The 13,129-nt window shown below is 39.7% G+C and overlaps 2 protein-coding genes and 1 pseudogene across 19 annotated transcripts in view; 2 read left to right on the top strand and 1 right to left on the bottom strand.

Annotated features, from left to right (window-relative positions):
• Positions 1–13,129, bottom strand: part of NUMB (NUMB endocytic adaptor protein) — a 185,171-nt gene that overhangs the window by 11,969 nt on the left and 160,073 nt on the right. For all 17 annotated transcript variants that reach the window (XM_081830298.1, XM_081830289.1, XM_081830294.1 and 14 more), the window contains 2 exons: positions 4,314–4,388; positions 2,293–2,433 (listed from right to left, as the gene is read on the bottom strand). In XM_081830298.1, the coding sequence (XP_081686424.1) occupies positions 2,293–2,433; positions 4,314–4,388 (216 nt within the window). The remainder of the gene's footprint in view (positions 1–2,292; positions 2,434–4,313; positions 4,389–13,129) is intronic.
• Positions 1–13,129, top strand: part of PAPLN (papilin, proteoglycan like sulfated glycoprotein) — an 86,194-nt gene that overhangs the window by 45,840 nt on the left and 27,225 nt on the right. The window lies entirely within an intron of this gene.
• Positions 9,516–10,080, top strand: LOC115940137 (centrosomal protein 15 pseudogene; annotated as a pseudogene).

The raw sequence follows: 13,129 nt of genomic DNA, 5'->3' as shown, positions 1-13,129 counted from the left end.
AAGCAGGGGGAACAGCAGGCAGAGGGAGAGGGAGAAGCAGGCTCCCAGTTGAGCAAGAAGCCCGATGCGGGACTCAATCCCAGGATCCGGGGATCATGACCCGAGCCGAAGGCAGATGCTTAACCAACTGAGCCACCCAGGTGTCCCAGCTAACAAACTGTTTTTAACAAGCCCTCCAGGTGATTCTGATACAGAACAACCACTCGCCAAGGAGATTCAAACAGCCTGAAGGACCAGGATTTGACAGTAAAACAGTGTTTTAATTAATGTAAGGGAACCCTTTGGATTTTGTGTAGCGATAGCAAAATACACCACTTTGTGACTTAACTTAAGGTCTGAGAGACAGAAGAAGAAAGTGTAGTTTATTTACTTCAACTCATTCTCAAAGCACTGCGTCAAACCAAGGAGGAATAGCTTTGACAGTATTAGCAACCATTTTTAGGGCAGTGACCATGTGCCAGACTAAGAGTGACCATGTGTATACTAAGAGTGCTTTTATTAATTATCTAATCTCGTCTTCACAACTATTATCTCTATTTTATCGAAGTGGAAAGTAAGACTTAAAGAATGTTAAGTAACTTGCCCCAAAACCCACAGTTACTAACCAGAATCAGACCTGAAACCCAGATCTGAGTCAGAGCCTAGACTCTTAACAGTTTATACCACTGTCTCCAAGAGCTTTTTTTTTTTTTTTTAAGATTCTATTTATTTATTTGAGAGAGAGAGAGAGCTGCATGAGCACGGGGAGGGGCAAAGAGAGAGGGAGAAGCAGACTCCCCACTGAGCAGGAAGCCTGATGCAGGGCTCCATCCCAGGACCCTGAGATCATGACCTGAGCTGAAGTTAGATGCTTAACCAACTGAGCCACCGAGGCGCCCCTTTCCAAGAGCTTTGAAAAATATTTTGGTGAATTTTAGAGTATGGCCATCACTTCCTTTTCAGATAAACCTTGGCAAGAGTTTACTGAGTTGTAGCCTTCAGGAATGGCTATACTGCCTTATTCTGTCTGGACTTTAAAAAACTCAATAATTACAATTATACACTCAATGCTCTACTATAGTTAAGATCATCATCATCTAAGAGACTTGTCTTTTATGTCAGAATTCTGGGTAATTTTTACATGAAAGACGACAGGTTATTTTTTTCTTCAAAGACTTTATTTATTTGAGAGAGAGAGCAAGCGAGCATGGGGTGGGGGACAGAGGGAGAGGGAAAGAAGCAGACTCCCCGCTGAGCAGGGAGCCCGAAGTGGGGCTATCATGACCTGAGCCGAAGGCAGCCGCTTAACCAACTGAGCCACCTAGGCACCCCTAATTTTTCCCTACTTTTAAACAAAACCAAAATTTTCTACTTTGCAACAATTTCTGGCAAAGTTCATTGTACCATAATTTAGTTTTTTTTTTTTTAAGTAATCTCTACCCCCAACATGGGGCTTGAACTCGTGACCCCGAGATCAAAAGTCCCATGTGCCACAGACTGAGACAGCGAGGCACCTCAGTATTTCTTTTTAATTAATTGAAAAAATACATATCCCAACTCAGTTCTTTCATTTGTAGTAGAATTCCTCTGCAAATAAATTAATAAGCACCTTTTAATGCCAATGTCTTTTTTTTTTTTTTTTTAGATTTTTAAAAAATTTTTTTTTCGAGAGAGAACATGAGTGGGGTGAGGGGCGGAGGGAGAAGCAGGCTTCCTGCTGAGCAGGGAGACCAAAGTAGGGCTCAATCCTGGGATTCTGGGATCATGACCTGAACCAAAGGCAGATGCCCAACCGACTGAGCCACCTAGGCGCCCCTAATGCCAATATCCTCTACCTAGATGTATTCGCAAACAAATACATGTAAGAATCTTGAAAAGAGTTCTTTTTTATTATGTTCAGTTAGCCAGCGTATAGTAGATCATTAGTTTTTGATGTAGTGTTCAACGATCCATTAGCTGCATATAACAGCCAGTGCTCATCACAACACGTGTCCTCCTTAATACCCGTCACCCCGGTTCTAATAATGAAAAGTTTCAAGTAAAGTTTAGCAGCCACCATCACCAGAGCACTTTTACTTTCCTTAAAGACCTTGGATCTCAGCTAATCATCTTGCTCTCTGAGCTGCAGGGTCACACCAAGAGTGTGAACTACCTGAATAAAAGGAATGAAAGCAGGCTAGTTTAGGCACTTCCAAGTGCTATAAGAGCAGGTGCTTATACAAAAATGTAGTGGAAACTGCTTGGCCGAGCCAACCCAGGGTGAGTTTGGCTAGCCGAGGCTAGTCATGATGAAATCTACACTGTTGGACTCACCGTGTCCTTGACAGCCATAAAACAATGACAGATCCAGCGCCGAGTAGTGCCGTCCCGGCATATGTAAGAGAAGGCTCTATCAAAGTTCCTATCTGGGGCACAGAAAGAAACTTTTTCTATTGTCTGGTCAACTATGAGGTCCTAGAAAAAGGGAAGCACAAAGAAATAGAGGATTTACCAGGTTATTCAAGCTTCTCAGAATAAACACAGGATGTTCATTTCACAATACAGAGTCTCTAAAACTAATGCATCGAGACTCTGAAACAGCAAGATCTGAGGCCAGCAGTCTGAATACTAAGAATCTGATGTAGAAGAGATCCCAAGAGGCACTTTTCCCAGATGCCTCTCTCACTTCATCTTCATGTTCTAAAACATATGCTTGCTGATTTTAGTTTTATCATAGTACATTTCATGTTCAATTTGGTAATATATATGAATCAATATATTTCATCCAATTCCCATATAATTTGTATTAACTTAGTGATCATTTCGAGTATGACTTTCTTTAAATTCTTGCTGAATGGCATTGTAGCTACACAGTATAAACATTACACAAACTGTTTTTTTAAAATCTTGAGGCTCTTCTATGTTATATTCCTACAGCCCAGAATCCCTAGATGCTGAGGTGGGGCTATAAGTGCTAAAACAAATGATCCAAAAATGGCTTTTATAAAGCATCACTATGAGAATTTCTGTTGCTCCACAAACCTGCCAGCCAATTTTTAAAAATTCTGCAATTCTGGTGGCTCATTATGATTTTATTTTTCATAACCTTGATTACTATGAATTTCCTCTTTAGCAATATGATTCAAGTTTTTTGGATTGTCTGCCATTTTTCTTATTAACATGTAGGAGTTCCTTAATATATTTTAAATATGAGCCCTTTATAGATTATATACCTTGCAAAATTTCTTTTCCATTCATGATGGGTCCAAGGGTGAAAAGCCACCAATTACTCTTATCACTAAAGTGGAAAGAACCAAACTAATGAATGCCAGTACTATAAGTAGCCACCAGGGGGCGATACCACTTACGAACTGGTATAAAACAAAAACCGCCTCCTTGTACAACACATTTCATCCAAAACACTAAAGAAAACTGTACAAGTTCTTAACAATAAGCTAATTAAAATGATCACTGTTTCCAATAATAATAATAATGTACATTTAAGACTACCAGTTCTCTTGAACTGAAAAAAAAAGGGGGGGGCCTCAGATGGAAGTTCAAAAGAACCAATGCAAATATAGTAATAGTTGTACTTAAAATGTGTAAGTTATCCACCAAAACTGCTCTTTACCCGCCAGACTGCCTCCCCCTTTCAGTGACATATGAATTATTTTGAAAAACTGCCTTCTTGTTAAAATTTCTCCAGACTTTAGGTCTCTTAGGAAATTTTATTTAATGATTAAATGTGCCTATATAACACTTAATGCTCTCTAAGGTCAGAGTCTATGTCTCTGTTTTTAGGCATGTAGGATCACTTTCTTTCCAATGCAAAATGCCATCTATGATGTTAGATATTGCGTAGATTCTAAGTAAGTGTTAACCAAATGAGCCGTTTACTAGTCCTTAAGATTTTGCTTAATTTGGGTTTTCAGTTAAACAACAGGTTACTCATTTCAAATATCACTTTCTGAGAATATAGTTCCCTTTATTAAGGAACAAGAAGAAATTTCAGATGTGATATATTTTTTTAAACTTTGGTAAAAGTTCCATCATGTTTTACATCAAATTTGTGGTGGTAAACATTTTCTTAAAATGTGTAAGAACAAAATTTTAACATTAAATGCAAATGCTTACTAAACATGCTGTTATGTAGAGCAAAATGTTGTGAGAATTCTATTTTTCATAAGGTAAATGAATAACTAAATTTGTTTTCTGAACACTCATATCTCAGAAGACTGTACTTTGGACGAAGTGGAAGGATACAGAATGACTACAGCAGCTTAACGGCATTACATTTGATCATTAGGGATTAAAAAAAAATTAAGCAGTAACATTTAAGCTTATAAAATTTTTACCTTAGTTTTCTCATCCACAACTCTAAGTCCATCTGCTGATACCCACAGGACTGCTTTAACTGCTTTCTTTCCAGTCTTTTAAAGAGAAAGCAAAAAGGAAGGGGGGGGGAGACACAAACATATATAATATTAAAAAAAAAGCCATCTTCCCTAGAAAACACTGAGTTCTGCCTTCCAAAAGTCACAAGTACAGATGGAGTCCAAGTTCAGGAGGGGTGCCCAAAGCCAGATACTCAAATCAAACTGCAGAAACATTCAGGAAAAAAACAAGCCAAAGCCATTATTTTAGAAACACAATGCAAAACAATAAGATAAAATTAAGTGAAGGGAAAGGGACAGGTGGACTCAAAACCAAGGTATCACATTCCATAAAGAGCAAAGAATTCATAAATAGATTCTTCAGCCCTTTAAAAAATCAACCAAGAAAACCAAGAGTCAGGTAAATATTAAATACATAAGGAGTTACACCACAAGTAGCTTCTACAAATGTATTTACAGTAAAAAGTAATACATAGGTCTAAATTGAGATGCTGACTTATCCTTTGACTCCAATGTGTACAGCAGAACCCTTGGTCATCTGAAATTTTCATGTTAAACACCCAAGAAGTCTTCATTATTCCTTTAACCATCTTTAAAGACCATTATTTCTTCCCTCACGATTAACACAGAACTGGTTTAGTTTTTAATTTGATATTAAATGCATGGAGACATTTTGGGGACATAGGAGGATTAAAAAACTTGAAAAAAAATACTAATATTATTACATGAATTCTTTTTACTGGCTGAGAAAAGACTTCTTTTGGCACACAAGAATCACGTGAGAACAAGCTGATGTATGCGTATTCCTGTGATGGAATGAAATGGGACAGTGGGACTTTGTAATAGTAATTTAACAGCTTCCTGTCTCTTCAACTGCTCCAAGGATGAAAGCAAAATAAAAGCTAAGAATAGGTATCAGATTATAGAAAGTATAAATCAAAAGGAATCTGGTAGTAAAACTGCAGCAGCCGCCTCTAGAAGGGACAGAAGAGGATAAAGAAATAGCTACCACTTTCCTCTGTATGTGTCCAAGCCCAGCACTCCTCCACATTTATTTAAATGAACTATGTGCTCCACTCCAGGCTCATCATCTCCACCATCACCAGGCATCTGGTAAGAGCCTATTACATGCCAGGCAGTGGAAACACTTAAGAGTTGATAGTCCACTGAAAGGCGACACTTAAACAAAAAAATAATACAGTAGTAAGTGGTATAGTAGGGCTGCAAACAACGTATAATGATGTCAGAAAGGAGGCATGGTCAAATCTACTTGTGGAATCAGGAAGGTTATTCGAATGAGAAGATCAAAGTAGGTACTGACATAATTTTTCTAGATCCACAAGGTAGGGGCAGGGAGGCAGGGAAGTGACAGAGGCAGTGGATATGACAGGCAGAGGCAGCAGCTGCACAGCCCATGGAAGCAAGCAACGTGGCAAGTCTGCATTCTACAAATACTTGAGTATGACTTGAGAGTGGGATGGGTAAGCAAGGAACAGTGGGAGATAAAGAGTAGGAAAGGCTAGTCATGGAGGGCCTTGTATGCTTGCTGAAGAATTCTATCTTAATTCTGTGGGCAATTAGGAGCTACTAAACAAATTTTTAAATGCATTTTTAAAATATCACTGTGGCAGCAGTGTAGATGGATTGGAAAGAGACTGACAGGAGGCAGAAAGACCACAACACAATCCCAGATGACAGAAAATGAGGGTGAAGCTCTCTTCATTGAGATAAGGATAGAGATAAGTTTTTTTTTTATTTTTAAGATTTTTTAAAAATTTATTTATCTGACAGAGAGATAGCACAAGTAGGCAGAGCAGCAGGCAGAGGGAAAGGGAGAAGCAGGCTCTCTGCTGAACAGGGAGCCCGATGCGGGGCTCGATCCCAGGACCCTGGGATCATGACCTGAGCCGAAGGCAGCCGCTTAACCAACTGAGCCACCCAGGTGCCCCGAGATGAGAAAGTTTTAAATGGAAAATATAAGGGAGAAGTCAGAGGATGCCTCTCAGATTCCTAGCTTGGGTAATTAGGTATACGGTACCACAACTAAGAGAACAGCAGAGATGCAAAAAGCAAGTTTAAGGAGGGAAGAATAAGATTTCAGTTTTAGGGCGCCTGGGTGGCTCAGATGGTTAAGCGTCTGCCTTCGGCTCAGATCATGATCCCAGGGTCCTGGGATCGAGTCCCACATCGGGCTCCCGGCTCAGCGGGGAGCCTGCTTCTCCCTCTGACCCTCTCCCCTCTCATGCTGTTTCTCTCTCGCTCGCTCTCTAAAAAATAAATAAAATCTTTAAAAAAAAAAAAAGATTTCAGTTTTAGACAAGCCAAGTTTGGAATGCCTATGCAATATCTAGGTAGAGATGTATTAACAGGTAACTGGATACAGAGATCTGATGCTCAGCAGAGAATTCTAAAATGGAATTTTAGTTTTGGGAAATATCAATCATGGGAGTAATAAGAGGGCCAAGGACAGGAGAGATTATCAACAAATAATTGGGAGAAGATGAGTCTGAAATATCAGAAAAGGAAAAACCAGGACAGGAGAATGGAGAGACTAGGGTTATTGACACTAAGGGAGAAGGGTTTCAAGAAGTAGTGGGGGTCCAAAATGTCAAATGTTGCAAAGTGATCAAGCAAGAAAAGATGTGAAAAGTGTACATTGGATTTACCAACAAAGGAGATGTGGCAGAGTGATAAAGGCTGTAATGGTTAATTTTATGTGTCAAACTGGCTAGGCTATGATTGCAGTTTTTTTGTCAAACAGTAGTCTAGATGTTGCTCTGAAGATACTTTATAGATGTGATTAACATTTACAATCAGTTGACTTTAGGTAAAGGAGATTACCCTTGATAATACGGGTGGGCTTCATCCAATCAGTTGAAAACATTAAGGGTTAAAAACAGGTTTCCCTGAAAAGAAATTCTGCCTCAAGTCTCTAACATAGAAATTCTGCCTGAGCTTCCAGCCTGCTGGCTGGCCCTTAAGATTTCAGACTTGCCAGCCCCAATAATTGCATGAGCCAATTCTTAAGTCCCTCTCTCTTTTTTTCTTTTAAAGATTTTATTTATTTATTTGACAGAGAGAGCGATCAGAAGTCGGCAGACAGGCAGGCAGAGAGAGAGGGAGAAGCAGGCCTCCCGCTGAGCAGGGAGCCTGATGTGGGGCTCGATCCCAGGATGCTGGGATCATGACCTGAGCCGAAGGCAGACGCTTAATGACTGAGCTACTCAGGCGCCCCTCCCTCTCTCTTTCTATATGTATAGACAGATACCTAAATATATACATATGCACAAAGAGAAAGAAACAGATGGTGGTCCTCTTTCTCTGGAGGTCCTGACTAATACAGAAGTGGAAGTCAGACTAGGATGAGCTGAAAAGTAAAAGGCAAGACGTGTCTGTAAATATTAAATACTCTCTTTAAAAAAGCTTCCCTAAGCTTCTGCACAGCAAAGGAAACCATCAACAAAACAAAAGGCAACATACTGAATGGAAGAAGATATTTGCAAATGATATATCTGATAAGGGGTTAATATCCAAAATACATGAAAGAATTTATACAACTTAACACCAAAAAACCCAAATAATCTGATTAAAAATGAGCTGAGGACCTGGACAGACACTTTTCCAAAGACATACAGATGGCCAAAAGACACATAAAAAGATGCTCCACATCACTAATTATCAGGGAGATGCAAATCCAAACCACAATGAGATATCATCTTAGACCTGTCAGAATGGCTAGAATCAAAAAGACAAAAAATAACAAGTGTTAGTGAGGAGGCAGAGAAAAAGGAACCCTTGTGCACTGTTGGTGGGAATGTGAATTGGTGCAGCCACTGTGGAAAGTACTATGGCAGTTCCTCAAAAAATTAAAAATGGGACTACCATATGATCCAGCAATTCCACCACTGGGTATTTACCCAAAGAAAATGAAAACACTAATTCAAAAAAATATATGCACCCCGATGTTTACTACAGCATTATTTATAAGAGCCAAGTCATGGGGGCGCCTGGGTGGCTCAGTTGGTTAAGCCACTGCCTTCGGCTCAGGTCATGATCCTCGAGTCCCGGGATCGAGTCCCGCATCGGGCTCCCTGCTCAGCAGGGAGTCTGCTTCTCCCTCTGACCCTCCCCCTTCTCATGCTCTCTCTATCTCATTCTCTCTCTCAAATAAAAAATAAACAAAATCTTAAAAAAAAAAAACTGTTAAAAAAAAAAAAAGAGCCAAGTCATGGAAGCAGTCCAAGTGTCCATTGATAGATGAATGGATAAAGAAGAGGTGAGATATACAGGGGCGCCTGGGTGGCTCAGTCGTTAAGTGTCTGCCTTCGGCTCAGGTCATGGTCCCAGAGTCCTGAGATCAAGTCCCACATCGGGCTCCTTGCTCTGTGGGAAGCCTGCTTCTCCCTCTCCAACCCCCCCTTGCTTGTGTTCCTTCTCTCGCTGTGTCTCTCTGTCAAATAAATAAATAAAATCTTAAAAAAAAAAAAAAAGAAGAGATGAGATACACACACACACACACACACACCCCGATGGAATATTACTTAACTATAAAAAAGAACAAGAGCCTGTTATTTGTGACAACATGGATGGACCTACATGGTATTATGCTAAATGAAATAAGTCAGATAGAGAAAGACAAATACTATATGATTTCACTTATATGTGGAATTTAAAAAACAAAACAAACAGCAGAAACAGATCCATAAGTACAGAAAACAAACTGATGGTCGACAGAGGGAAGAGGATGAGGGCATAGACAAAACGGGTAAACGGGAGTGGGAGATACAGGCTTCCAGTTATGGAATGAATAAGCCACAAGGATAAAAGGTGCAGCATAGGGGCTATAGTCAATGGTACTATAAGAGCATAGTAACAGATGGTAGCTACACTTGTGGTGAGCAGAGCACAACACGGAGATTTGTTGAACCACTGTGATGTACACTGAAACTAATGTAACATTGTGTGTCAGCTATACTTCAATGAAACACAATTTAAAAGTTGAAAAAAAAGTTAAAAAATAGGTGCTGGGACCCAGCATCCACACAGTAGTGGGTACCTTCACAGAAGAGGTCCGAGTGGGGCTCGGACAGTCCTTTGGCTTTTGCACCCAACCAGATGATTTGCCTCCAGGCTCTGAGCCTTCAAAGCACTTCACTTGATTTTCTTGTAAGATTTTATTTTTAAGTAATCTCTACACCCAACGTGGGGCTCAAACCCACAAACCTATGATCAAAAGCCACAAGTTCCACTGGCTGAGCCAGCCAGGTGCACCACACTTCACTTGATCAGATATCGGTCCAGGCTCTTGAGTCAAGAAAGCTTACTTATAATAAGTAAGCTTTGACTAAAGATGATATCCTGGTTTGTTCAAGAAATTCACCTTTCAAAAAGACATGAAGAAACTGTATCACGAATATTGTTACTTCGACAAATGGAGAATTAATCTGTAGATGAAAACAAGGAAAAGGCTTCTCAGATGCAAACAGCTGAGACTGCATTTAAAAGGAACCTTAGTCTTTTAAAGGATATAGAAGCAGCAGAGAAGTCTTTACAGACGTAGATTTACCCAATTCCACCACCAGAGGTAGTTTCTCTTGCAATTCTTCACTGGGCATCAAAAGAATGTATTCTCAAATGGGAACAGTTTCTTTTAGGAAGAGTACCATATCCTACTGGTGTTGAAAATGAAAATGACGCAGAAAGTACCATTCAAAATGAGGCGCAGTGATGACTTCTTCACACACTCTTTCAAAAAACCTGTTTAGTACAGCTGAATATTAAAGAACATGCAGGTCGTTTCAGGAACTTTAAGAATAAAATATGCTCATATTGTCCCATTACCTCCTCAATGACAATGAAGATATGAGAATCTACTGACAAGTCTCAGTTATCACTTTGAGACCTACTACTACTTTATGGTCATGAATTTGCTTTCTTCCAAACCCATGGAAGTGTTAAGAGCTAACACTGAAAGGTGGACTGTTACTAAATAAGTCACTAAATGAAAAAACTATGATAAAAAATAAGTTTTCCTACAAAAAAATAAGTTTTTCTACAAAAAGAAGCTATAGGACAATGGGGGACAGGCAGAGGATCAAGGGAGATCTTTTTTTTTTTTTTTAATGTTTTATTTATTTATTCATGAGAGTCAGAGAGAGAGAGAGAGAGAGAGGCAGAGGCAGAGGGAGAAGCAGGCTTCCCGCCGAGCAGGGAGCCCGATGCGGGACTCGATCCCAGGACCCTAGGATCATGACCTGAGCCGAAGGCAGACGCTTAACCATCTGAGCCACCCAGGCGCCCCTCAAGGGAGATCTTTAAGAATTATGATAAACTAGCAAGATATACTAGAAACAGAATGGGCTTTGGTGTAAGAGAAATAGTCTGAATTCAGTGCCACTATTCATAAGCTAAGCAAGTTATGGAGCCCCCTGAGCTTCCATTTCCTTCATCTGTAAAGTATTCGTAGGATTGGTAAAAGGATCAGAGATACATATAGTACTTGAAATTGAAAGAGGGTAATAAATAATTCTTGAAATTGAAAGGGGGTAATAAGTCATTGGTAGCCATTTATCATCAATAGTAACTTTAAAAAACTTCTCCCAACAGTGAAGCTTCTTGAAAGACATACGTTCAACAAGAATAGATCATGCTTACATAATGAAGGAGAAAAGCCAGTGGAGAATGGAGACTGAAGGCCCGAGAAAGGGAAAGTCCTCTAGGAGGCGGGATGGGATGGGGCTAGAATACAGGTTTTAGACAGGAAGAGGGATGTCCCTTCTGTGAAATGGAGTAACAGGGTAAAGCTGGGTAAAATGAAGACAGATCTGTAAAGGAGGAAGTGGCAAGCTGAGGAAGCTCACTCTGGAGAGCCATAAATTCATCTGCGAAGGAGAGATTACCTGCTTTACTTTGCTGGGGAGAGGAAGGCAGACAGACACAGTGATTTGGTAAACACATATAATAGAAGCAGAGGGGCTGCACAGCATAGTGACTCAGAGCTTGAACTCTGGAACCAGGCTGTTGTCTGGGTCTGAATTCTGGTTCGGCCACTTACTAGTATGACCAAGGGCAAATTACTTCTCTTAAGCTTCAATTTCCACACCTTAAAATGATGGTAATTTCACATACCTCATGGGATTATTATGAGAATGAAGTAAGTTGATACATGTAAAAGGTTTAGAACCAGGGTGATTATATAATTCACTGTCCAAACTGGACCCTTTGAAAGTGAAAGGGGGATCTATTAAAACCCAGAAACAGGTGTTATACTGGGACTATTTCAGACAAATTGGGACTATAGTTACCCTACTGCCAAGAGTAACTGCCCATATTTAACCAACTCTTATTTAGCATTTAGTATTTTGCTACAAGATAAGCTCCATGAGGGCAGGGGTTTTTCCATATTTATTGTTCCTGTTGTATCCTTAGAGCTTAGAACAATGCCTGGCACAGCAAAGGAGTTTAAGAAATATTTCTTGAAGGAATAAATTTGCCATATATCTATTGTAGGGGACAGGAGACAGTTGATCAATGACACAGAAGACTGCCAGATGGCACTGAAAATCCTGTGTAAGGAAATGAAATTTGCATCTTTATCAATCCACTCCTTGTGCAATTGTTGCCTGCAGCGTTCAGCAGCTGAGTCAACAGAACGGACTAATTTCAGGTTGGGAGAATGAAAATAGAAAAAAAATCAAAGGTTATTTGATTGATTGATTTTAAAAAGTTTTTATTTAAGTAATCTCCACATCTAATGTGGGGCTCGACTCATGACCCTGAGATCAAGAGTCCCAGGTTCCTCTGACTGAGCCAGCCAGGTGCACCTCAAAGGTCATTTTTGAATGGGACTGTTCCTCATTTAGTCTCCTTACCGTATATAGCAAAATATATTTTCTTGGCCCAATTATACTGTTACAATAACATCTCTGCTTTTTGAGGTCTGTCTATATAATAAACTTTATGGTGCTGGGCTAATGTACCACTGAGGCACTGTATCTGTCATATTTCATGGCCTCTGATTTTCTAAATGGCGGAAGAAAACAGATAATATGAATTCTTCTTGCATTTGTTCCTACTTTGGGTGCTGATTCTTGGATGTCATGATAGTCTGCCACAATATAGTTATTTCAAACAGGTATTGAGATATTAACACTCAAAGATACCTATAGTTGAATTCAAATCCAGACTTCATCATACAAACTCTACGGCAGCAATGCTCCTGTACTATCTGTGCACTTTACAATCTTCCATTCCGATCATATAAACTAAGATTCCTAAGCACTTTTCAGAAAATGATAAAAGTCACAGAAGATGAAGGTTTTTGCTTTTGTTTGCCTTAAAACTGTCTATTTAAGCCAATATCCTAGGACATAAGGTCAAAGCTAACAAAAAGACTGAAATACAAAGATAACCCAGGGTAAGTATGAAATATAGAATTTCGGTACAGTTAGTGACATAAACACCTCTTTACAAAAAAAGACTACATAATACTTCAGAAACTAATAAAATGTAGTAGCTAGGGTAATGTCTATGTGAGACATGAAGAATTATTTCATCACTTGTTCCAACACCTTCTATTTTTTTTTTTTTTTTAAAGATTTTATTTATTTATTTGACAGAGACAGAGACAGCGAGAGCAGGAACACAAGCAGGGGGAGTGGGAGAGGGAGAAGCAGGCTTCCTGCTGAGCCGGGAGCCCAATGTGGGACTCGATCCCAGGACCCTGGGATCATGACCTGAGCCGAAGGCAGTCGCTTAACCAACTGAGCCACCCAGGC

Source organism: Leptonychotes weddellii, chromosome 9, assembly GCF_054177405.1.
Source record: "Leptonychotes weddellii isolate Sample4059 chromosome 9, ASM5417740v2, whole genome shotgun sequence".
Taxonomy (NCBI): domain Eukaryota; kingdom Metazoa; phylum Chordata; class Mammalia; order Carnivora; family Phocidae; genus Leptonychotes; species Leptonychotes weddellii.
The sequence above is the reverse complement of the archived record's forward strand: the minus strand, read 5'-3'. Positions and strand labels throughout refer to the sequence as shown.